This window comes from Leucopleurus acutus (genome assembly GCF_964270905.1).
Source record: "Leucopleurus acutus genome assembly, chromosome: 15".
In the NCBI taxonomy this organism is placed as follows: Eukaryota; Metazoa; Chordata; class Mammalia; order Artiodactyla; family Delphinidae; genus Leucopleurus; species Leucopleurus acutus.
The window spans coordinates 28,355,827-28,382,444 of NC_139157.1; the positions used below are offsets into that span (position 1 = coordinate 28,355,827).

The following is a 26,618-nucleotide window of genomic DNA, read 5'->3' on the forward strand; positions in this document are numbered from 1 at the left end:
TTCTCACAACGTACTGGACAGCTGTGAAATATTTGGGAACTCTCTTCATTCGGAGTTTAGAGACTGAAATACTCTCGGAGAATGTCATGTCACCTCCCACTTTCACTGATTGGCAGATGGGGTCACTGGGGCTGGAAGTGAGGAGGAGACTTAAGTCAGGAGTGGGGAGAGCGGGGGGATAACCTTCCTGAGCAACGCAAAGGGGAAGGGCAGGCATGTCCTTTCCTATGGCTGGAACAAGGGCCCTTTTGATGCTGGAAAATTTCATAGATGGGAAATTTTTACCTTGTAGCTCATACCTAGATTCCTACGATCCCTCTACAGGGGAAGTGTACTGCCGAGTGCCAAACAGTGGAAAGGAAGAGGTGAGTATATTCACTCAGAGAAGACTGAAATCTACTTTGTCTGTTGGTGATTTATGGTAACTTAATTTTCTAGGAGCAAAGGAGATTGAGAAAAGGTGTAGGATTGTTAAACATTAGCAGAAGGAAGGTTTTTAGTTCTAGGAAGGTTTATTTTGTAATTGGGTATATATGATACACGGCACCAATCTCAGGTTACCATATGCAGAAACAAATAATAATCCAGGTAGCCTAACACAAAGCCACAACTCACAGACATTCCTTGATGGGTGCCTAGTAAAAAGCATTATTTGTAAGAATGATCAGTATTACTAAGTGATCCTTTTTCTCAACCAAGTGTTGCCTAAATTTGCCATTATATTCATGGATTTCCACAAAATGCATTACTTCACAAAAATTAGCAAAATCTTAAAACCCAGGGATTTATTTTATATTATCCTGTAATAATTCTTCATGTCTTCAAAATATCTAGTAAAGTAAAACCAATCATTTGAATGATGAAATGCAGAATCAAATTCCTGCATATTTTTGAAATTAAATTTAACACTCTTTTTTCTTACTCAAAGTACTTAATGGTGCACACATTAAAACTTTTTTTCAGTGATGTAGAATTAATATTGAGGAGTTTTGTAAAATATTTGCGATATATTTGATTAGTTATTGCACTGAGAGTATAAATATATTTGGAGTGATAAATGTGGCTGATGAATGTATACTCATCTAAATGGATTTATGCTCAAGTTAAATGGATTTTAATTTATTTTTTAAGGCACAAAGAACTAGATTATTTAAAAGATAATTGTAGCCTTCATATGTAAATGAGTATTATATGCAAGGTTTTTTAAAAAAAGAACTAAGCTATTCTTTCTCCACTGTTAATAATATTCTAAATCTGTCTTCTTGCATTAAAAAGAAACCTTTAGACTTTCGGATTAAAGTTTGCAAATATTGGCTAATCTGTTGGTTAAGCTGTAACCTGCAATTTTGTTTGCTTCAAATGACCTGGGATAGACGTGGAAAATCCAGCTTTTCCAGCCCTCATTGTCTCAGAGTCCTTTCCAAAGTAAAGTTAAAATTGACAAGTATGCCAAATTCAGGTGAAATATTTTCTGCAGCTAATGGCTCAGCCCTTGCAGAAGAGAGAATGAGGGATGGATACACCTGCTCGCAGAGGAATAGATATTTTGGATTTTCCAGCAATCCAGCTTGCAAACATTCCATCTGATACCATAAACCCCAGGTTTTTCTGGCTTGAAAAATATGGTTACCATGCAAGCCACATGCCCTATTTCCCCAAAAGTCACTCACAGAAAGTGCTGCCAGTCTGTCAACAGGACTCCCATTCATTCAGCGTTTGCTTTGTGCTGTGCATTCATTAAGCCATTGAACACAAATTGTCCCAAATCTGAGTCATAACCTATAAATAAGACTCTATCATCATCCTTATTTTACAGATCACAGCATGCTTAGATTAGTGGTCACACACACACTTGCAGTAGCATTTGCACTGTAGCATTGGGGTCCGACTGCCTGGCTTCGGAGATCAGCTGCACCGCTTAATACCTATGTTCTTGACCTACAGCTGAACATCAGTCTCCTCATCTATAAAATGGGGATAATAATAATACCTACTTCAGAGTGTTGTTCTGAAGATTAAACAGACGGACATATGTAGAGCCCTTTGCATCTGGCATATAGTAAATGCTTTATAAGTATTATCTTTTGCTAATATTATTGTATGTAGTACATTATATGTATTCTACATTAAGTGGATGTAGGACATGTGACATAGGACAACTTAGAAAATATGACTGGACTTGAGTTTTCTGCTTTTCTAAAAGATCAGAGTTTTGCATCAACAACTGTAGGAAGATTAGATTTGACGTTGACTGCTGTAGGTAGGAACCGTCCTCTTGTTGGCTGGCAGCAGGGCATCAACCACCAACTTTCCAGACATTTGTAATTAAGACAAGAATCCTTTTATACCTATTTTAGCTCAGCTGAAGCTGACTTTGTTCACATAAAGAAAATGAGAAGGCATGTAGATCCGATTTGGGGTGATAGGGCAGCTGAATTGTCTGATCATGTAATACAAGAAGGATGCGGAAGCTTGTGGAAAAAGATTCTGAGACTGAGCCTGGGTCCAGTGGTGGAAGAAAGCTGTGAGTGATTATAAATGTCATGCATGTGAGAGAGGAGAAGGGAGAGACACAGGCTCTGGATTTGCCATCTCTGGAAAAGGCATTGCTTAGACGTTTGCCTAAGAGAGGAGAAAGACAGCAGAAACCCTGATAATTCATTCTGCCTCCATGAACTGGCTTTGCTGATACCTTCCTATACATTGTTTCCTTTTGGATTTAGCTCTAAAACCAGGTCCCCAAGCTATCTGTTCAACCACAGATGCCCTCTTCTCCAACAGAGGACCTTTCCATTGGGCGGAGCCAGGCAGGGGACTGGGACTGTGGTTATGCCATAGCAGGCCAGCTGTGGTCTTGGGAGCCACAGAGATCTGGGTTTGCATCCTGATTCTGCCACTTATTAGCTGTGTGACCTCTGGCAAATTACTTGAGCTCTCTGTGTTTCAGTTTCCTTATCTGTAAAACAGGCTTAGCAATACTCATGTTACAGAATTTTAAAAGGGATTTAATGAAATAATTTGTGTAAAGCATTTAGCACATTCTGTTATATATAAAAATTAGTCAATAAATAACTAATATGATTAGTCATTCCAAGTGAAAATGACAGTCTGGGATGTGATTTCAAAGAAACTTTTAGACCTTATCAAGTATGTCAAAACTGCATTAAGAGTTTAGAGATTCCATACATCTTAATTAAGTTTCCTCTCATATGATATTCAGAAATTTTCTATATTTTGAAATTATTGAAAACGTATACCTGCTACTCAAATAGATTCTATTATCGCCACATTCTGGATACCTTGGTCAAAATGGAGCATTTTTCTTTTTTTGTGGTGCCCCGACTTTGCTGGTCAGGTAAACACCACTTTGTGGGCGACTCAGTATTGGGAGTGTCGAATACTTGCAATTAGGCAGAAAAAACGTTAGCCATGTACGGACCTGTGGATTCTGGATTCATCCAACCCTCGGGAGCAACAGTCTAAGGCGACCCTCTGCCGTTTGCCCCTCCGAGATCGAAGCCGCGGTGGAGGCCGCCAGAGCAGCTTTTCCGGGCTGGTCCTCCCGGAGCCCCCAGGAGCGCTCGCAGGTGCTGCAGCGGCTGGCGGATTTGCTGGAACAGTCCCTGGAGGAGCTGGCCCAGGCTGAATCCAGGGACCAAGGTGAGAGGCATCTGTGCCAGCCTCTTCCCTCTTTCCCACGCTTGCTCTCTCTGGCGGAGCCGGGGTTTAGCGCCGCTGTCCCTTCTTTATGGGAAGTGCACGCACTATCTTCCTGGCGGTTCACACGCTCTTTCCAGGTTGTCAGTTGATCTCGTGCCTCTTAACCGTGTGGATGGAACTCAGGACACTTTCTTCATGTTACCCCCACCCACTTGGACCTATCAGCTAGCCCACCCATGTGCTTCTCACGGCAGTGGTAGAGGATGGAAAGCCAAACCAGCCAAGGCCTCTGAAGGCCGAGGCTTGCAACTAGCCCACTTCTGCTTCATTCTGATGGCCAAAGCAAGTCAAGGCCCAACGCCAGTTCAGGAGGAACGGAAATAAATACACTGTATATTTGGTGGAAGGAACTGCAAAGATGTATGGCAAAGGGCATGGATATGGGGAGAGAGGAAGAACGAGGGCTGAGGGTGTAGCCCTCCACTAGTTCTAAGTAGAGAGTTTCAAAGCAAATTTGTTTCTTTTCTTTTCACTACGTGATTCATTTATTATTTTTTATTTTTAATTAATTAATTAATTAATTTTGGCTGCATTGAGTCTTCCTTGCTGCGAGCAGGCTTTCTCTAGTTGCGGCAAGCAGGGGCTACTCTTCGTTGTGGCGTGAGGGCTTCTCATTGCCGTGGCTTCTCTTGTTGCAGAGCACAGGCTCTAGGTGCACGGGCTTCAGTAGTTGTGGCATGATATTTATTTTTTAATTGAAGTATAGTTGATTTACAATGTGTTAGTTTCAGGTGTACAGCACAGTGATTCAGATATATATCTATATCTATATATATACATATACATGTGACAGCTCTTCAAATTGTCTTATATATGTATATATGTATGTATATATACATATATATGTTCTTTTTCAGATTCTTACTCCTTATAGGTTATTACAGGATATTGAGTATAATTCCTGTGCTCTACAGTAAGTCTTTGTTGGTTATCTATTTTATATATAGTAGTGTGTATATGTTAATCCCAACCTCCTAATTTATCTCTCCCCCTCCTTTCCCCTTTGGTAAACATAAGTTTGTTTGCTAAAGGCAAAGATAACTTGAAGAGCAGTCACACAGTTTTTTAGAAAGATTTCTGATATGTCCGTCACTGTTCCACTCCCAACACAATTTCCCAATTTTTTTAACTGCTTCCCAGAAGTCAGGGTAATGGAGTAAATGTCTGTAAATCTTTGTAATGATATCTGTTAGGAAAGGCCAAGATCTTTTTAATTTACATGCATGCTGTAAAGCAGCCTAAAGTTAAGAAGCAGCCTGACTCCAAACCCTTAAGAAAAAAATGCTTCCTGACACTGCAGAGTCTCCCTGTATCACTAAAGATAACTGAGGAACAATCCAGGGAAGCATATATCTAGGATGTGCATGGGGCACATGATGGGTGAGCAAGGGCCACACAGCATCCTGTGCCAGCTTCCCACCAGTGGTTCTGCCATGTGTCCATCTTAGTGACTCCACTGTGTGTTGAGGGGACAGTTAATATCATCACGTGCTTTTTTGGTGATGTGCAAATACAGCTGTCTTAACACCCATTATTCCAACCCCTCTGTAGCACGTCCAAAGCTTGGTGATTTTGAATTGAAAGAGCTGGTGTGGGTGAAGTGATAGCATCTGGCGAATTCCTGATGATAGCTATGAATTGTTCAGTCCACAAAACAAAGATTATTTGACTCAACTCTAACCCCCTCTACTTCATCTTACAACCTCACATCTAATTGTTTCACAGTTTTATCAAACTATGATCAACGACGCTCTCTGTAACCAATGAATGCCCATCCCAGGCTGGAAGAAACGGAGGCTACTTCAGTGTGAGCAGGATACGTGTGTGGTATTGCTTCCTCCCAGTCTGAGGTGAAGAACACTGACAGCGCCTTCTGCTGTTGACTTCTTACAGGGAAAACCCTAACCCTGGCGAGAACCATGGACATTCCCCGGTCTGTACAGAACTTCCGGTTCTTCGCTTCCTCCATCCTGCACCACACGTCCGAGTGCACACAGATGGACCACCTGGGCTGTCTCCACTACACGGTTCGGACCCCCGTGGGCATCGGTAGGTGCTGCAGTGAAAGCCTGGACCACAGCTGTACGTAGAGATGCTCAGTCAGCCCTGTAGAATTGATCTAAAGGAACAGACTTAAAAAAAAGGAAAGTAGAAATTTCTTCTACTTTATCTGAAATTTAATTGGCCTTAAAAATCCAATTCTAGTTTATTTTCTTTGTGTCAAATTCCCTAGTTATTCCTGGAAACTTGTTCTGGAGGAATCACAGAAAAAAAGAATGATACTGATTGTAAATTCACAATCCAGGACTTTTTGTCCCTTGTAATTAAAAAAAACCAAGTTATTTCCAGAGAGCATTGTGATTAAGATCATAGATTTTAGGTTATGTGTGGGGTAAGTGATTTAAATTTTGTGTGCTTCAGTATCCTGATCTGGAAACTGGGAGGATCGTTTAATTTTATCTTTATATATCTTTGTGTGAATTATGTAAGTTAGTAAGTGTAGAGCACTTAGAACAGCGCCAGGTACATGGTAAATAAGCCTTGACTGGATTATCTACTTCCCTCTTTCATTTCTCTGCTTCTTGCCCTTTAGAGGACATATAAATATCTGCAATAACTAAAAGTTTCCACTAGATGTCACTGTTTCCTCTGAGAAAAAACCAACTACCGTCCATACTTTACTAGTTATATTTTATGATAGAATAAAAGAAGATAAGTTAAAGGGGAAGAAAATGGAACATTTTACCTGAGCCCTTCGGAAATGGTATTTTCAAGGTGTTATGAAAGCTCAAACCTCCTCCTAAGAAGTATGCTAGTACATTATGCTGCAAAAATATTGTTATCCCCTAAAGAGCAGATTTTTCAGTGGGAAATTTAATAATGTAAACTATGTTCACTTTCATAGCTCAGGCTTGAGGGCAGAGTATAAAATAAGGTGGATCCATTTACTGATTCGTAATGTAGGTTTTATTTTTACATGTTTCATGGTCAGAAGCCTAGGTGGTTTCAGAATGTTACATGGAGACCCACCGTAGATGTTGGTTCTGTTACTTACCCAGCAAACCTATCTGGTCAGGATACAGGTGAGAACCTAGAAAGATTTTTTTTTTTAATTAAAAAATACTCTGGGTTAGCGAAAATGGATTTCACAGTCTCAGAACCTATTGCTCTTATTTTACAAACAATTCTGAACAGCTAGAAATTTTATGTCTCAATCCACAAGAGATTAGAAACAGGGATGGCGAAATTTAGAAGAAATAGTAGCTGCCCTGTTTGATTAATGAGGAGGGAGAAGTTTAAACAGTACAGAGATCAGTCTACAAATCTCAAAACTGATCACATTCTGAGAATGTTTAGGGACAGGTGACAGTCTTTTAGCCCCAGAACTTATATTGCTGTTGTTCATAAATATAATTGTAAGTCATCAAGAAAAGAGTAGACTGTCCTGATTATAGTCTTAAAAGGTACAGCTGCTTGTAATACAGTTTAGAATTAGTTCCCTGAAGTTGGCTACAAAAGTTTGGGATTTTGGAAGAGTAAGCTGAAGTTTGGTGTAGCATGAAGGAGTTTGCATTCATAAAGCCTGTCTGGCCCATCTGCTTTGAGGGGCATGTCATTGCTGGCAATGCTTCTGTTATCCTCTGTTAGCGGGTCTGATCAGTCCCTGGAATCTGCCCCTCTACTTGCTGACCTGGAAGCTGGCTCCAGCGATCGCTGCTGGCAACACTGTGATAGCCAAGCCCAGCGAGCTGACTTCTGTGACCGCGTGGATGATGTGCAAACTCCTGGAGAAAGCAGGTAATTGGGAGATGGGGTTTAAGGGGGGGCACGCGGTTGGCTTTGGAGATGTATGTTTTGTAGGCCTCGGCCACCGTAGGGTCACTGACATTTGAAAAGTTATTTTGGATAGAAATCTGCTCAGCACCGAAACAGATCCCAGGGACATCTCTGATTTTTCGTTTCCCTGATCCTCTTCTGAGAAATCCCCTTCATCCACAGGGCTTGTGCCCACTGCTTCCTTTCTTCATCCCCAGAACATGCTACTGCAGGATAGCTCCTCCCTGCACGGGCTCCACGGGCAGTCCCCTGAGCATAGGATAGCAGTATAGCAAACGGCTTAAAGAGCTTGATAAACTCAGACACCAGCCTGCCCCAGACTGTGTCTCCAATAGTCAGTTTAAATAGTACGTTTGAAACAACAGTGGATTTTGATGCAAAGAAGAATATTGCTAGGTACTTCTCTGGTTTGCACAGCTATAGAATGCCTAAGAGAAACAGCCCATTTTCAAGAGAATTGAATATACACCGCTCAGTTCTCCCTGCATTTGGAACCACTGCTGAGATGCTGATATACTATGGTTCCTTGTCCCCCTTTTGCCGATGGTTTAAAACGTGGAAGGTGTGTTCCTGGTTTCGCCTGGAGTGTTCAGCCGACACTGCACCGGAGTTGGAAGGTTGCAGGCAGGAGGCTCTAGCTTGTAACCCACAGGAAGCCCCTCACTGTTAGGCCCTCAGCTCATGTCTCTGCCCAGCCTGGGTGGGAATGATGGGCAGGTGGTGGGGAACAGGCTCTGTCAGTCTCTGCTGTGCTCGTTTACTTCAAGCCCACAAAGAAGGTGTTGCTGGGCTCACTTAGATCCATATAAGGAGTGGTTGGTAAGAGCCCATCTCTCTCCTGTATGCCTTTTCTCTCAAAGCAAAAACATACACATTGGCTTCCAGGAAAGTTGAGCCAGTTCCTACTCCAGGGTTTAGATGACAGGTTAAATTGTGCCCATTGAGGGAAGAGCACTGGGCCTCATGACCCTAGTATAGCTGCCCATTTCCCTTGTATCCTATGGAAGAATGAGGCCACCCAGCCTAGGTCTTTGGGATGATGTCGATGGCTGCCCCAGGCCTCTGGAAGGTGCATGATATGAACATCCCTACCTCCCTCCTGTCCCAGAACGTGCCATCCCTCCCTTACAAAAGAGACGGCATTCTATCCCTTTCTTTGCAAAATGGAATCTCTAGTATCTGCAAAGGTCCAAGGTGTTTCTTCCCTGCCTCTTGACTGCCGGTTCCCTGGTGTGGGGCCTCCGCTCTGCTTTGATAGAAGTGGGGCCTCCGCTCTGCTTTGATTCTGTGTTGGATACACAGGGAGCTGGGGAGGGTACCACAGAGCCGTGTTCCAGAGACCACTCACTCCTAAGATCAGCTACGTCTTGATCTATGATGATTTCTCTTTTCTTTTTTTTTTAAAGCTTTGTTTATCTGCTGGTGCCTGACTTACGTCCTCCCCTATGTGACAGAGGATGTCACAAGCCTACATCTGACATTAATTAATTAATTTATTTTTGGCTGTGTTGGGTCTTCGTTTTCGTGCAAGGGCTTTCTCTAGTTGTGGCAAGCGGGGGCCACTCTTCATCGCGGTGCGCGGGCCTCTCACTATCGCGGCCTCTCTTGTTGCGGAGCACAGGCTCCAGACGCTCAGGCTCAGTAGTTGTGGCTCACGGGCCTAGTTGCTCCGTGGCATGTGGGATCCTCCCAGACCAGGGCTCAAACCCGTGTCCCCTGCATTTGCAGGCAGATTCTCAGCCAGTACGCCACCAGGGAAGCCCCTGATTTCTCTTTTCTAATCACCCTCCTCTTTCATATAACCCAGAACCTGGTCTGCCTGAGAGTTTTATGTTTCCATTTATTTACCCAGCATTGCTCTTATTCTTGTGAATGAATAAACCTATTGTACCGAGACAGTCTGTCCCTCCCTCCCATCCTCCCTCCCTCCCTGGGCTGGCTTTGCCAAACTTTCCTCCTCCAACAAACACTGAGAGTATGATGGTCCAATTGCACCTGACATGAGCCCTCAGTTTCTCCACTGGGATTGGGAGGGGGTGTGAATGACATCACTTAATTCTGCTTTAGAGCACTCTAAGAGAAACTTGCAATAGTGTAAGAAAAGAAAGCTAAAACAACGTGCTAAGGCATTCTGGATATGTCAACAGCTAGCTCCTCTAGTCCGGGGCATTCAAACAGACTTGGTAAATGAACTTTCTTTGAAATAAAATCATCGAATATTTATATAGATACACCATGAATACCTCTTTGGGAGCCCTAGAATATTCGGTTTTTTCCCTTGTGGGCACCAAACGTTTGCTCTCATTCCTGAAGTGTCCACTGACGGCAGATTTCTGGCCCTTCCTATTAATTTTGGTTCTGCTCTGTTTAAGCTTAAAATTTTCCTTGTCGTGACCCAGGCACATCCTAGCTCTGGAGGGACTTCCTTCCCTTTCCTGTCTCTTAGCCTCCTACTCTGAGTTTTACTGAATTGTTATTTGCCAATTAAACTGCCTTCTTTCTCTTATAACCAGAATCTTTTAAGGGTAGAAGGCAGATTTATCTAGAAAAATTTCATTAGTGTCTGGATCAAATGGCAAAATGGTTCTGAGAAGTAGTGGCCAGTAGATAGCTCTTAACTTATTAACATCGGAGCTCAAAGAAACGTAATCAATCAATGTATTAATACGACGAACCTCACAGAGCTGTTGGCAGATCTATAGGGTGTAGCCCACTTACAACAATGACCAACCCACAGGAAGTACCCAATAAATGTGAACGTTTACTGGTACTCTTTTAATTTTTTATTCTCATTAAAATTATTTTAATAGCATACATATGTAGCATTATATCTTATTTTTCATTTATTTTATTTATTTATTTATTAATAGATCTTTATTGGAGTATAATTGCTTCACAATACTGCATTAGCTTCTGTTGTACACAAAAGTGAATCAGCCATATGCATACGTATGTCCCCATACGCCCTCCCTCTTGAGCCTCCCTCCCACCCTCCCTATCCTACCCCTCTAGGTCATCGCAAAGCACTGAGATGATCTATCTGTGCTATGCTGCTGCTTCCCACTAGCTATCTGTTTTACATTTGGTAGTGTATGTATGTCGATGCTACTCTCACTTCGCCCCAGCTTTCCCCTCCCACCCTGTGTCCTCAAGTCCATTCTCTATGTCTACATTTTTATTCCTGCCCTGCAACTATGTTCATCAGTACCTTTTTTTTTTTTAGATTCCATATATATGCGTTAGCATACAGTATTTGTTTTTCTCTTTCTGACTTACTTCACTCTGTATGGCAGACTCTAGGTCCATCCACCTCACTACAAATAACTGAGTTTCGTTTCTTTTTATGGCTGATTAATATTCCATTGTATATATGTGCCACATCTTCTTTATCCCTTCATCTGTTGATGGACACTTGGGTTGCTTCCATGTCCTGGCTATTGTAAATAGTGCTGCAATGAACATTGTGATACATGACTCTTTTTGAATTATGGTTTTCTCAGGGTATATGCCCAGTAGTAGGATTGCTGGGTCACATGGTAGTTCCAGTTTTAGTTTTTTAAGGAACCTCCATACTGTTCTCCATAGTGGCTGTATCAATTTACATTCCCACCAACAGTGCAGGAGGGTTCCCTTTTCACCACACTCTTTCTAGCATTTATTGTTTCCAGATTTTTTGATAATGGCTATCATTAATTTATTTTAAATGTGATGTGTTAAAAAAAATTTTTTTAATGGGTATTCATTCTATATGGCAAAGTAGGCCATGGCACAGTGGATACAACGAAAGGCAAAACACAGACCCCATGTCTGCCCTTAGCTGGAGTACCTTCTAGTGGTCGATATGTAATGAACAGGAAAATCCATAAAACACATAAATGAATACATGCAGATATAGAGCAGTAGAGTTTCCTGATAGAAAAGATTGGGGCACCTACTTGGGGGTGTTCTTGGTCAGTCAGTCTTAGAGGGTGATGGTGCGTCCATATCATGGGGAGCTGGACCTTCAACTCAAGACTCACCTTCCTGGGGGAGCCGTCCCTCACTCCCCTGGGCCGAGGTAGTCAGTCTCTTCTCTGGCTTCCTTTTTTTTTTTTTTTTTTGGCGGTACGCGGGCCTCTCACTGCCGTGGCCTCTCCCGTTGCGGAGCAACAGGCTCCGGACGCGCAGGCTCAGTGGCTATGGCTCACGGGCCCAGCCGCTCCGTGGCATGTGGGATCTTCGCGGGCCAGGGCACGAACCTGTATCCCCTGCATCGGCAGGCGGACTCTCAACCACTGCGCCACCAGGGAAGCCCAGCCCTTCCCTGGTTTCTTTAGTGCATGAATGCTCCCTCTACTTCACATTTGCCCACTGAACTGTGAGTCGTGGATGCCAGCTTGGAGCAGGGCTCTCCTCCCTCCTGGGGCCCGACCTGCCTGAGGATGTATTTGTATCTTCAGCCCCTGAGGCCCAGTCAATACTATGGAATGAATTATATAGAATGTTCAACCCTGCATTTTTCTAGGACAAAGCCCCCGGAGAAATCCCGCCCGGGGCATAGTATAGGCAGAGGTGATGCTGTAGTCTTTGTTTTACTATTGAACCAGAGACAGCCGTTAACATTCCCTCCCAACCCCATTCACACCGTTAAACTTTGAAGGAGAATCTCCATGTAACCTGCAGTCCTCGACATACTGAGAAGAATCACTGAAACCGATACTGCTTCCCACCCAGGTGTTCCACCAGGTGTTGTAAATATTGTGTTTGGAACGGGCCCCAGGGTAGGCGAGGCGCTGGTGTCCCACCCAGAGGTGCCCCTCATCTCCTTCACTGGGAGCCAGCCCACGGCCGAGCGGATCACACAGCTGAGTGCTCCCCACTGCAAGAAGCTCTCGCTGGAGCTGGGGGGCAAGAACCCTGCCATCATCTTTGAAGATGCCAACCTGGAGGAGTGTGTTCCGACCACAGTCAGGTCCAGCTTTGCCAACCAGGTATGTCCTCTGGGTTTTTTCTTCCCCTTTGTTTATTTGCTTGTTTTTAACTCAGTAGCCCTGTCAAGCTGGATCTGTTGCATCACAGTGCAAAACTGGGGTGAGTAAGTCAATCCAGGACTATTTCAGTGAAAGGAGAATGGTTACATTGTGTTACTCCATTGACTATCTGTTCAATCATAATGTCACTCAGAAGCCTTGTGGCGTCTCCTGTGCAGCGAACTCCTCTTCTTGAGTTACACGGCTTTTATCGGGTGATGACTTCTTTTTTGCTTCTCCAAGCTTCCCCATTCCTTTATTTATAGTTTTCCCAGTCTTTTCTTGCTGTCCAGGTGTCCTAGCTCCTGGAAACCTTATTATCCCTCCCCAAAGCATCCCAAATGCATTCACACACTTAGAAATAAATACCTGAACAAGTCTCAAGCAAGTTTCTTAACTTAACATCATGGAGGAGCCTTGGGCAACTTTGTTTCTCCTGATTGTTGGCTGGGTTGTTGTGAAGATGAAATATCAATGTGATGAAAATATTTATTTATGCATATATGTACAATCATACATCCACAATACTGACAAGTCCAGAATGTGGTTTGTAAACTATTACATGTTATGTTCAAATGATGATAAGGATGATTTTTCACTCAGAAATCTGTTAGCACCTCTCCCTGGAACACTCAGTACCTCTATTTGGATGTCCAGTAGCATCTGAAACTTAACCTGTGCAGAGCAGAACTCTTGATTCCCCTCCCTCTCCTTTCCCTGCGGTACCTCTGCTCTCCCCGCCTTGTGTTTGCCTCTCCAGGGAAGAGACTACCATCCACTCTGAGACTCAGGCCCCAAATCTGGGACTCATCCTTGTTCTTACTTTCTCTTTTCCTTATACCTCACTAACCCACCAACAGGTCCTGTTAGTTCTATCTTTAAAATCTATCCTGAATCCTATCATTTCTCCAGAGCATCTATGCCAGTTTCCTTATGCTTTTGGGGTCCCATGCCCCTTTAAGAATTTGTTAACCTCAGTGGACTCCTATCACTTTTCTCATCTCCATTGATCCTGCCTTGTCCAAGCTACCTCCACTTATCCGAATGTCTGAAAAGCTCTCTTAACACTCCTCTGTTCCCACTCTCCTTCTCTCCAATTATATTCTCCACACAGCTGCCAGAATGATCATTTTAAAATGTAAATCCAATCCCATCATCTTGCTGCTTAAAGCCTTCCATGGTCCTTTCATGATACTGCAGATAAAATGCAAGCTCTCTGTGAGTCTATGAGCCTGTAAGACCCTGTGTGATGTTGCCTCGCTCCTCGCCCCCTGCCTTTGTCTTCTACATCCCTCTGACCCCTGTCTCTGCCTCCATCCCCACCCTCAGCCCCACTCACCTTCCTGCCTTTCCTTCCACACTCCAAGCTCATTCCTGTGGCAGGTCCTTTACATTTACAGCTGAGAATTCTCTTCCTTCAGATCTTCATCCATCCAGCTCCTTCACGTCAATCAAGGGTCAGTTCAAATATCCCCTGTTCACCAGTGCCTTCCAGGGCTCCCTTTAATAAAAGGGAGTAAAAGCTGCCCCCCCCCCATTATTTTCTATTCTCATTCTCTGCTTAGTTTTCTTGTATTGTTTTGGTCACAACCTGAAGTTATATTGTTCATTGCGCTTTACTTGTGCTGTTGCCTGTCTTCCCTATAAGACAGTGCATTCCACATGGTGAAACTTCATCTTGTTTACCACTGTCTCCCATTGTCCAGACCAGTGCCTGATACGTGACAGGCACTCAGAAGTGCAGGGTGATCTATCCAAGAAGGAGTGGGCCCTCCTGTTTTGTCACTGTCCTCATGTGTCATTCTTGGCAGGGTGAAATTTGCCTCTGCACCAGCAGGATCTTTGTCCAGAAGAGCATCTATAGTGAATTTTTAAAGAGGTTTGTAGAAGCTACCAGAATGTGGAAAGTTGGCATTCCCTCTGACCCATCAGCCGACATGGGAGCTCTGATCAGTAAAGCTCATTTGGAGAAAGTAAGTAAATCCCTGTGTGTAAGTTACAGAAAGAGTTCTTATTTTGAGAGGAGCTCAACGCGAGGCATAACACTATCTGTGCTTTGAAATACTGTTAATTACTACCCTATTTTTTGATAATTATGATGTGTGGGAAATTGTCTCTGGATACAGAGTCTGAAAATGTTAGAGATGAATACAGAAATGTAGTCCAGGTTAAAGCAGCATCTACATGGCATAAATGAACTTGAGAAGTCAGTAAAGAGATGCCACCAGTAGAGTGAGGAAGGCAAGTTGCAGAGAATAAAGGTCAGGTGATGAGAATGATGTGAGCTGAGAGTGGCAGGTAAATGTTCCCAGTCAGTCCCCAGGCAGTAAGGGTCTGCCTCTGGCTTACAGCAAACGGGAGTCTAGAAGTGCGAATCCAATCCAAATGATGCGGTCCTTAGTTGGTGGGGTGACTTGTGGGAGCCTCCGTGGGAGAAGCCATTGATGTTCTCTGGGTGGCTTATGGAATTTGGGTCTTCAAGGTCATTTTAATTCATTACCTGGTGGGACTCCCAAAATAAGTCATAGAATTTCAGAGCTAAAAAGAACTCATTTCCAGCTGTAGTAACTCAGGCCAACCAAGGCTAATGGTAATACACCCCTATCAGTTAACCAGTGAGGGACAGAGCCTTCACTTAAGTTTGAAGAACTCTCTGACACTGCACAGATTTGGTAGACTTACTACATTTTAACTTTTACCTTCACTATAGTGTGGAGCACAGATGCCCGTAGGTGGGAAGGTGTAGTCTCAGTCTTGCTGGTCTCTTCTTACTTGTTTTCTCAGTAAAATGGGAAGCAGGGTGAGGAGGGGAGATGATGTTGAAGGTTTCAAGAAGGAGGAAAAGGTGTGAGATAGTCTTGCAGGAGATCAAGAGAGAGAATGGGCTTCCAAGTGACTGTATTGTTGCTGGGGCAGCTCCAAGGGCTCACCTGGAGCTGTGATCATTTATGATCACATTAAATAAATATGTGGTCATTTATTTAAAGTGAGACCGGCCAGCATGACTGTGTTTTCCTCCAGTCAAATTCACCTACAAGATTGCAGGCACATGGGCAGCTGTCCCCAGAGTGCCTGTGGTGGACCCACAGTTGTGGATGTTCCCACCCTTGTGGAGTGAGGCATCACCAGATACAAGAGGCTCCCTTGTCCTCCCTTATCTGGCTGTTCTAGGCAAAGGGATACACGCTACCTGCCCACACATGCAAATAAGTGGTGAAAAATAACCTCCTGCATGTTCCCGAATGCTTTCTGTGGCACAGAATTAACTTCCCAGAAGCATCTTCCAGTAGACTCAGGCCATGGTGTCATCTAAGGTCCCCTTTGCAATTCACCATTCACCTGAGACTCAAAGTTCTCTTTATTAACTCAGCAGAAAAACTGTTCTTCCGTCGTAGGCACTGTTATAATAACTATTTAAGTTCCCCAATGAGGGGAGGTGTATCAGTGAAACAAATCAAAGTATTTGACTTTCCTGTAGCAGTTGAAAGATTTGTAGCCCCCTGTCTTTTGTGTGTGAGAGAAACTGATGCCGTTCACTGACTCCTATTGGTAGTTAGGGCTTTTCTCTGTTGTACTCTGAGTGTTTGTCCCTTTCTCCCCACATAGTGAACTTGGGTCAAATACAGGCTCACCAGGTTTCAATGTATTGTAACGCCTGTGGGCTTTAATACAATATTTGTGATGCTCAGTGTATCCCTGCTGGCCCAAAGGGGCCCTCGCTTTAGCCCGCCCCCCCAATGCCCTCCTGAGCTCCACCGCAGGCCCTCCCCGAAGCATTTCTGCTCTCTGACAGCAAGCAGCCTCAGGCCGTGTGAGTTGTTCTGCCCCACACGGGCAACAGGACCTCTGTCTACTGAGCCCTGGTTCCTTTCAGTGGAGAATGATAATCAAGGTCCCATGGGTGCCCCTTAGATGATGCCCCATGATAACAAGACAGCCAAGAGGATGTGACTTAAAGCCTGGTTGTGCTGAGCTCACGCGCTGCCCTTTTAAGAAGTCCAGCTCGGAAAGATGGTAGCTCATCTCAGCTCCACGGTTCTATTGCTTCTAAGGGGGAAGATTTTGCACAGTGTTAAAAATAGTTTTTCATAGTTAAAAACTTAAAAATAGTGTTTATCATAAGCCATTTATTTTTATTTTTTAAGGAAGAACAATAAAGATGGTATTTCCATTATCCCACCACACATAAAACTTCGGGTAGCTCTGGGTTCCCCTTGTTTTGTGGTCCTGTAGGTGGATCCCTCCTCTCAGCTGTGCTCAGAATCCCCACCCCTCCCCAGTATAAAGTCTCAGAACCTTCCTGCTGTGGCTCAGAGGGTCCCTGGACACCTTCCATCCCTACTACTCTGCCCAGAACACGTGCCTGGATGCAAGGAGTCACAGCTTTACCCTCTGGGTCTCTCACCAGGTGGGCCCCTGATGGGGGGCTCTCAGCTCAGGTCTTGTGAGGAAGCCCTAGGTGTCTCTGCCCTTTGAGAGGGAGCCAGTGGAAGCAGCTTGGGAAGTGTATGCGTGTCTTTTTCAGGCTGTGACTCTTTTCAGTTCAGTGTGCCAAACCTTGATCTGGGATCAAGGCACACTCCACTGAGAGTCGTCTTTCCTCTCCTTTCGCCAGGAAGCTTTGGGGTCTGCGAGCCAAGGAATGGCCGGCTGCCATCCTTGCATTCCACCCCTCCTCTTCTGCAGTAGGTCTCTGTCTTCTCCAAATCAAATTAATTGACTTCCCTGGCGGTCCAGTGGTTAAAACTCTGCTTCCACCGCAGGGGGCGCGGGTTTGATCCCTGGTCGCCTGGTCAGAAACTAAGATCCTGCGTGCCGTGCACGGCCAAAAATAAATGAATGAATGAATAAACAAATAAATCAAATTAGCCACGGAATCTTTGTGTCCATCCTGTGGGATTGTCACAACAGATGGTGATGCAGCGACAGAAGAATCCAGCTAGAGGCTGTGACAGTTGTTTTGTAATGGCCAAGGGCTCCTAAGTGCAAGTGTGACTTCGTAGGCTCCCAGGACGGTGGCGTGGACTCACAGGAAATGGCAGGTGATTCTATCCTCAGGGAATGCAGAAAAATCTCCCTTGCCTATTTCACAGCGTTGCTTTTTGTTTTCATTTTTGTTTTCCTTTTGACTCTCCAGAATCCTTCCCTGCTTGACTGTCTGGAGAATCTGGCTCTAGGCCAGACTTCCAAAGATGCAGATAGCCAGAGAGAGAGAATCCTTGAGTGTTGACAGTGAGGTGGGGGGGGTGGGGGGGGAGCACAGAGGAAGTTCACGGGTATATCCCCCCATAAGGCCAGACTTCAGGTCTAACTAAGGTCCACTCTTGCGGTTTCCTGTCCTCCTCTGTCAGTTAACCCTGCACCCCGATGTACACAGTGGGGAGCATCCCTGAAATCTCTTAGCTCGTGAGTGTCAGATCGTGCATTATATCATCATCATCATCACCATCACCAGGAACATCAACGCAAACGACAGCAGCTGACTTTCAAAAACTTACTGTGTGTCAGGTATCACACTAGGTATTTTATGTATATTATTTTATTTAGTCCTCTCAAGAGCCCTATGAATAGGTGACACAGTCAATCCCATTTTTCCAGTGAGGAAACTGAGGCGTAGAGCTTTTCTTTTTTTTTTTTTTAATTTATTTTTGGCTGCATTGGGTCTTCATTGCTGCGTGTGGGCTTATCTCTAGTTGTGGTGACTGGGAGCCACATTGTGGCTTCATTGTGGTGCGTGGGCTTCTCATTGCGGTGGCTTCTCTTTGTTGTGCAGCGTGGGCTCTAGGCGTGCGGGCTTCAGTAGTTGTAGCTTGCAGGCTCAGTAGTTGTGGCTCGTGGGCTCTAGAGCGCAGGCTCAGTAGTTGTGGTGCACAGGCTTAGTTGCTCTGCGGCATGTGGGATCTTCCCGGACCAGGACTCGAAGCCGTGTCCCCTGCACTGGCAGATGGATTCTTAACCACTGCGCCACCAAGGAAGTCCAGGTGTAGAGCATTTAAAATCCCTCAGCTGATAAGTGGAGGAACTGGGATTTGAGCGCTGCTGTGCTCCCAAGCCCACTCTTCTAACCTCTATGCTTTGATTTTATGGCCAAAACTACTCAATATTAAGTGCTAACTACTCTCTGCTCTCTCCTCTCAAGAAAAGGTTTTATAAGAATATTTCATTGCATTTTATAGCACATTAACAGTTACAAAGTTGTTTTTCTGAGCTGCAAGTATAGATATCATTGTGTCATTCAGTGATACTTTCTCTAGAAAAGAAATTCAGTTTAGTGTGTAACTTATATGTTAAATAATTTGATAAGTTCACAATTTGAAAACTGACACTTCTCTTGGTATTTTATTATCCCAAGAGCTTCAAAGAGAGAATCATGTAGTTTTGTTTAGACACAATCATCTCAAACCAGAGTGCTCCTTGCACTGTTTGAATCACTGATAAAAGTTTTGGCTCTACATCCAGCAGGGGCCTCTGGAGACTCACCTCACTCACCTTGTTCACACAGGATGCTGCCTCTGGCATCTTTTAATTAATGTGACCGGGTTGCTTCAAAAGAGCAAGAGAGTCGGGGAAGGAAAAGTCCAGATGTATTGTGGACTCTACCCACAAACTCAATGAGAGCTTTTCTGGAAAGCTTTGAGATCATTGTTCATGTTGGGGAGGAGGAATAGTGGAGAATATAAAGCTCTACCAAATGCTCTATTTTTCAAACATCTTTGACTTCATGGCTTATTAAGTGTTCTATAAACTGAAGCAAAATTAATAATGAGACATTATCTTTTTATTTTTACATGGCAAACATATAGCTATACAATGAATATAGTTCTACAATGGAGTACTAATCTAATATTGGGGCAGAATGCTCAGATAGATACATGATAATCCGTAGGATTCCAAAATATCATTCCACACTTTACCCTGCCTTTGATGTACTATTTGACTGTTGTTTTAGACTTTTACTTTTGGGGATTACTTTTCTACTTCTCCTATGCTTATAACGCCCCTCAAGGGTAGAAGAGTGTATCATTGTGACTTCAACAACATTTTCAAATATAAATAGATATGCCATTATTATAATGAGGCATTTCTGTAACCAATATTAAAAAAAAAAATCTGTCATTATCTCCGAGTCACTGGGTCAACTTATTACATAATTTATTTCCCCTTATTGTGAGCTTTACTCTATTACCTAGATATATTTTCAGAATATAATCAGTACTGAGTTGAGACATTAGAAATGATTTGTTCTGGAAGCTCAGCTATTGAAGGGCACCCTGGCTTTTAATTAAGTCTTATATACCATTCAACTTCCCATTTTCTGCAATGGACATAGTCTCCCCCAAAGTGAGAAAATATTAGTCTGTGTATTTAACTACTGAATATACCTGAGTGTGAGTTCTAGCTTTACTGTTTATTATCCATTTGAACCCTCTGCCCTTTCTGAGGCTCAATTATATAATCAGCAAATAGGAGATAATAATACGTAGTTTATAATAGTTTTGAGAGAATTACCTGAGAATGTGAGAAAAGCATTTATCTGCATGCCTAGCACTTAGACATTAAATAAAAAACTCTCCTCCTCTTACCGATGAGGGCTGAATGCCCAGATAATACTTAGAGCACTTCTGCACTCAGGCTTACTTAGCAGCTGAGTGAAAATATAATCAACCTTAGATTTTGGGGGGGAATGACCTCATACATCTTGATGCTCCAAAAATATTGAATTTTCTCTGCTTTGTGTGAAGACAAACGATAAGTTGTTAGTATATTTTTTACCTCTCCAGGTCAGAAGTTACATCAAGAAAGCTCGCATGGAAGGGGCCCAAATTCTGTGCGGTGAGGGAGTGGATAGGTTAAACCTCCCCCGCAGGAATCAAGCAGGGTACTTCATGCTTCCCACGGTGATAACAGACATTAAGGACGAGTCCTGCTGCATGAAGGAAGAGATATTTGGTCCGGTGACGTGTGTCGTCCCCTTTGATAGTGAAGAGGAAGTGATTCAAAGAGCCAACAGTGTTAAATATGGACTGGCCGCCACGGTGTGGTCAGGCAACGTGGGGCGTGTCCACCGGGTGGCCAAGAAGTTACAGTCAGGCTTGGTCTGGACCAACTGCTGGCTCATCAGAGAGCTGAACCTGCCTTTTGGGGGGATGAAGAGTTCTGGTGTGGGTAGAGAAGGAGCCAAGGACTCTTATGAATTCTTCACTGAAATCAAAACCATCACCATTAAACACTGACCTTGGCCATTGGAGAAGCTGTTACAGTTGACGCCTGGCTGCAGAGAGAATCAGTCATCCAGTGTGGTGAACGGAATTCCTGGCATAAATTTCAGCCACGTCTTGACTCAGCAGAAGGTTATCTCTAGCTTATCCTCTGTACTTAGTATTTTTACCCTCTGGTGAAGAGACGCTATCTCTTTTCAGTGAAGAGTTGAAGAATAGGAAGGCACAGAAAGGAAGCCAGACAACGATCAGGCTCCTCTTAACGTGTGTCTTCATAGTATTTTTTCATCATTTTGATAAAATTCTTGGAAATTCACAGATAACCAGATTTATTTTTTTCATTTGCAAGTATACGGTAAAAATAAAAAAAATAATCTACAAAGCCAAGAGAAATCACCATAATTTCTACCTTTGGGGAGATTGTAGAGGTTGTTTCCCCATCCATCAGACACGGGCATGGCTCACTGGTAGTTGACTGTACTTCATTATGCAAGGGGGCCGTGAACGTTGATGATGTACTTTACGTGGGGTTTGTCAGAGCAGGCATATACGGTAGGTCTCACTAAATATATCTGTATAAGGACAAAGAAGAATAAAATAACTACTACTTTTGGAGGAAACTTAGAACAAGGAGAGTTTGATCCATTCCTACTATGGAGACTAATCAATTCCAATTCTTAGCGTATGTATCTCAGGAGACTTAAAATTTACTAATCCTAAAGGGAGCAATAAATGTTAAGCAATTTTAGTAAGCAGTATGGCATACACCTTGTTTATGAATTGTCTTTTATTCATCCTTAGCCTCATCCTCTTAGGAGCATGGACCTTTCACTAAGTAACAGTGGTATATCTAGCACTTGTTTCCTGAATCCCCCAATAATCAGAGGAGAAATCTGAGGTTTACAGAGATTAAGTAGCATGTTCAAGGTCACACAAATGGTGTGGGGCAGAGGAAGGATTTGAACCCGGGGCTCTCAGACTCCATACCCTAGGATCTCTGGCCATTTCGCGCTTACCTTGGGTTGTGCTTCAGAAGCAGCGAAGTCCTTATGGTTCATGGAACACATCGTGTTGGGTGTCCCCTCTGTGTCTCCCTCCTGCTTTGCCTCTCCTCCCCCCCACCCCTTTTCTCCTACCTCACTCCACTCAGTCATGCAACCCAATCCATGAAGCCAGGAATTCCTCCAGTACAGCCCTTTCCATGCTGACTGAAACGATCTGTTTGCATGTCTCATTTCCTGATGGGACAGGAGTTGCTGAAGGTCAAGGCAGGTGTTATTCCCCTTTGAAGACTCGGTTCACAGCCCAGTGCCTGGCACATAGAAGATGCTCAAAATGAGTTATGGGATGGAACGAGGTCTTCCTGGGGCACTGGGGTATTTGTTGCGTGGCGATTGGGGGTTTGGGTCAGGGGGTGCAGAATAATCTTTATACTTCTGTGTAGAACTTGGCATATGTTGGCTTGTTTACAAATGCTGAAAAATATAAGTCCCTCTGAGGTCAAGTAATGGGTGTCGGATCGTACCTGGTTCTTAGCTTCTGCCTCCTCTCCCCTCTCCTTTCCTTGCTTTCCCTCTTCCCTGGCTGAGGTTCCTTGACCTTGATCAGATAAGTCTAGGACAAGTTCTGAGTGTCAGCAGGAAGAAATTCAGTAGCTCCAGTGTCTAAGAATTTGCATCTTCACTCTTGTAGTTGATCCAAGCTCATCCTTATTTCTAAGACCTAAGCCCTATTTTGATTCCAAATTCTGGCAACTGAACCTCTTAGCTCCCAGTGCCTGAGTACCCATCTCCCACCACACTGGTTTTCTGTCCAGGAGACTGTTCTCTCTAGGATTTGGAGTCAGCCCTGCTCTTGTCACTTCTTTCCTGGGCTCTGGATCCCACCTTGTGGAGGGGCCTGCTTCCTACTGACACATTCTGGATGCCATTTCCCTGTATCTGTGTCTCTTTGGGTCTCTAGAAGCTCCTGTGGGCTCACGTGTCAGTCTCATGGATGCAGATTTGACCAAATGCTGTTCTCCCTCAACTCACCACTGCCTTAGTTCTCAGTTCAAACCATTGGCTACAGTGTCTTAGCGCCCCAGTTAGATTTTTCCTCATCTGTTCTATCCCAACCAAGTGGGTGAGTTTAGTCCTAAGACCTTACCCGTCCCTGCCATCTCATACTGTCTCAGGCCCCACATCAGCTAAGGGTGCCATTTGGGTCTGTGCCTACCCCACTACAGAGTCCCACCAGAGTGGTACCTCTGGGCTGTGCTCAGAACTGAAGTAAAGAGAATCAGGAGAGATGGTCACAAGGGTTTCAACTATATTTGTAACATTTTATTTCTAAGCTGGATAATGGGCACTTGGGCATTTACTATACTATTTCCTAAGTAGGAAATACTTATATAGCAAAGGGAGAGTGGCCGATGTGAAAGACAACCTGGAGCATGCCCAGGAGAGTGCTGAGCAGAGGCGGAGCCACGCCAGCCTCCGAGGGCCTGGGCCCAGGCAGCAGGGGTGGAGAACAGGAGCTGAAGGGCAGCAACAAGGACCCTGCGGAGCAGCACTTCTCAGATTTTGATGTGCTTCTGATTCACTGAGGACTCTTGTTAAAATGCAGGCTCAGATTCAGCAGGTCTGGGGTGGGACCTGATTACACTTTCAGCGTGGAAGGACTTAGAAGACACTTTGTGAAACACGGGTGCAGGTGTCTCCCCACTCCCCAGGTCCCTGGAGCAGCTGGCTGCAGCATCCGCCCCTCCTAGAGACAAAGGAAGTGCTCAAAAACCAGGGTAGAAGAGCTTCCTGGGGAGGCCTCCTGTATGGCTGTTGGCACAAAGTGGGAGATAACTCGGGCCCTTCGCATGCAACTCAGAGGAGGCGGAAGGAAAGGCAACTCCACCTAAGGGTGAGATCCACCGAAGAGTGTCACCATCTGTGATAAAGTCCGCCTCACTTCGAAGGTTATGAGGATACAAGCTGAACTGTCCGAATACCCTAGAAAGAAGCCTGTCTCTGACCCTCTCACACATGGAACTGTACAGTTAGTCCCCCACTCAGTGATGGGTCTTATGGGTAAACTGCTTTTCCAAACTGCAAAGAATAACTTTGCCAACTACCTATAATAACCAACCAACATACTTTCTTATTAAAAAAATATTACTGACCAATCAAGGATCATCAAATATTTGGTAAAAGAGAAATGTCAAGATGTGTGAAAGAGTGACTGACCACAGGAGAAACAGATAAAAGAATGAAGACAAGAAAAAGTGAACTAGCATCTTCAGAGTGGTTTGAGGCAATAGTGGGTTCCCACAAAAGAAGAGGCTACTATGAAAAAGGAGCAGGCAGGGCTTCCCTGGTGGCGCAGTGGTTGAGAGTCTGCCTGCTGATGCAGGGGACACGGGTTCGTGCCCCAGTCTGGGAGGATCCCGCATGCCACGGAGCAGCTGGGCCCGTGAGCCATGGCCGCTGAGCCTGCGCGTCCGGAGCCTGTGCTCCGCAACGGGAGGGGCCACAGCAGTGAGAGGCCCGCGTATCGCAAAAAAAAAAAAAAAAAAAAAAAAAAAGAGCAGGCAGGGAACATGAAAGAAGCCATGACAAATTAAAAATTCCCCAAATACATTTTAAAAATCAGGAGACTTGAACCATTGGTATGGCTGAAAACCAAATCAGTAATCTGGAAGATAAAGTTGAGAAAATATCTCAGAATGTAGAGAATGACAGAAAAGGAAAGTATCCAAAAGTTGGGATGGAGGATAGATCTAGAAATCTGTTCATATGTAACTCATCCAAGACCAGAGAACAAAAATGAATAATCAAATAATTAGAAAAGATAACTTTCCTGACCTAAAAGATGACTTTCAGATGGAAAATACCCACCATGTGCCAAGAACTATTCTGTTGAAATGTTGAAATTCCTAGTATAAAGCTTTCAGAGAGAATTACCAAGATACCTACAAAAAAACAAAAAACAAAAAACCCAGAAGATTAATAATATTGATGCTAGAAGACAGTGGAGCAAGACTTCAAAATTCTCAGGGAAAATTATTTTGAACTTCTGCCAGCAATTATAGCCAGCAAACTGTTACTCAGGAATTAAGACAAAATAAGATCTCCAATGACTGAGAAAGTTTGTCCTATGTGCTCTTCCTGGAATGACTTGGGGATGTGGTGCAGGAAAAGGAAAACTGAATCCAACGAACAGAACTGTCTGAGGACTAAAGTGAAAAGATGTTTCCAGTTACCAGCTGTTAATCAGGCCTAGAAGGCAACTGGCCCAAATTAGAACAAGGAAGACAAGAAGTAGTGATTGAAGAACATATTTAATAATCTGGAAGATCTCAGATATATAAGAAGGTACATGTATGGCTGTTCTATCCATTAGAATGAAGGAAACAAAAACTATTCAGATATCATGATAAGACAAAGCAAACAGAAATGTGACATGACTTGGAAAAATAGAAGGGGTGTAAGTAAAAAGAATCCATTTTTCCATCATTTTTTGGGGGGTGTATATTTTTGAGAGCATAAAATCACATTCCCATCTTTATGGGCCTTACATACTACTTGATGCTGCAGTTAATATCTATATATTTTGAATATCTGAATACCTGTTACTGGTTTTCAGTTTTTAAAGTCAAACTATTTTGGAAACTTACCTAAATTAACCTTGGAAGATGTCCTCCAGCGCCCTGAGTGCTGCAGGTCTGCCCAGCAGGAGGTTCTAGAGAGGCAGACCCAGGAGACCCCTCCTCCCACCTCACCTGTTCTTTCCCTCCTGCCCACGCAGGGAGGGTGAGAGGCCCTTCTGGCCGTCTGTAATGGATATTCCCCTAAGCCTGAGCCCAGACTTCTAAAAGAAATCTTCAAAATCTGTGGTCCTTCTTTCCTTTGGATTTGCTTAGCTCCTGGCAATTTCTGGCGTCCTTTCCTTGGAGCTGTTTGCAGCTTCCTGTCACCACCATTAACAGTAGGTAGAGCCACCCCAAGCTGTCCCAGTGATGAGCCCCTCACTTCAGGCTTTGCAGATGAGCGTTTCCAGGTGTACTTTTAGGAAGACATTTTGCTCATGCGTATCTAAAGCAAGCCTTCTGGAATATGTCCGGGTGTTCATTAGTCTAACGGTCCCAAGCGTTCACGTTGTCAGTCTCTGTTGCCACACTTGTCAGCGCTGCAGTCAGTACTGACTCACCCAGGGCCTGGGCAAACCATTGGCGTCACCACTCTGAGGCTTCTGCCAAACAAATGCTAGGTAGCTCTTCTGGGAAGAGTCATATTTCTGATTGCAGCCGGCCATTCATCAAACGTCTGGAATTTGCCTAATCTTGTCTGTTGGCCCAGGATATGCCCTCTTCATGCTCTGATTAAGCTTTCGCATCCCACACCTCATTGCATTTCTCATCCACATTCCTTAGTCCAGTCTTTATTTCAGGAGATATCATTATACTCCAATCTCAGATAACTGCCATTCCAGTGTGACTCAACAGTTTCTAACAAAACTTTGAAAAATACTCCTTGGAATACTAAGGACTGGTGGAGTCAGTGAATCATAACCAGGTAGAGTCTGCAGGGATCTTGAGATCACCCTGTACAGCTCTCTCCCACTCCCAAATGGACAGCTGAAGCACAAAGGGATTAACTGACTTGCCAAAGATCTTACAGCAAATAGAGCCTCTCATTGGAACTGGATGTACAGAAATACACAAGTATCAAAGAGGTAGAGGTATTCTGAGGACAATGGAAATAATTGCAAATTCTGGTAAATATTTTGGTATTCCTCCCACAGATAGTAAGCAGCTGGCCTCTATCTCCACTGAGGATAAGATATGGGGGGGTGGGGGGAA

General features: G+C 44.0%; 1 protein-coding gene across 1 annotated transcript; it reads left to right on the plus strand.

The window, feature by feature from the left end:
- Positions 1–178: 178 nt before the first annotated feature.
- On the plus strand, positions 179–21,537 carry ALDH8A1 (aldehyde dehydrogenase 8 family member A1). Its single transcript, XM_082855677.1, has 7 exons — positions 179–365; positions 3,513–3,660; positions 5,614–5,769; positions 7,369–7,518; positions 12,271–12,527; positions 14,378–14,539; positions 20,348–21,537. Exons 1-7 carry the CDS (start codon positions 216–218, stop codon positions 20,798–20,800), a joined length of 1,476 nt encoding a protein of 491 aa, XP_082711803.1. The 5' UTR covers positions 179–215; the 3' UTR covers positions 20,801–21,537.
- The last annotated feature ends 5,081 nt before the right edge of the window (positions 21,538–26,618 follow it).

Bases quoted from the DNA above. Each gene is read 5' to 3' on its own strand.
- ALDH8A1 (XM_082855677.1), top strand. From the start codon at position 216: ATGTCCTTTCCTATGGCTGGAACAAGGGCCCTTTTGATGCTGGAAAAT. The intron at 3,661-5,613 runs GTGAGAGGCATC...GACTTCTTACAG, and splicing joins GGCTGAATCCAGGGACCAAG to GGAAAACCCTAACCCTGGCG. The intron at 14,540-20,347 runs GTAAGTAAATCC...TTACCTCTCCAG, and splicing joins GTAAAGCTCATTTGGAGAAA to GTCAGAAGTTACATCAAGAA.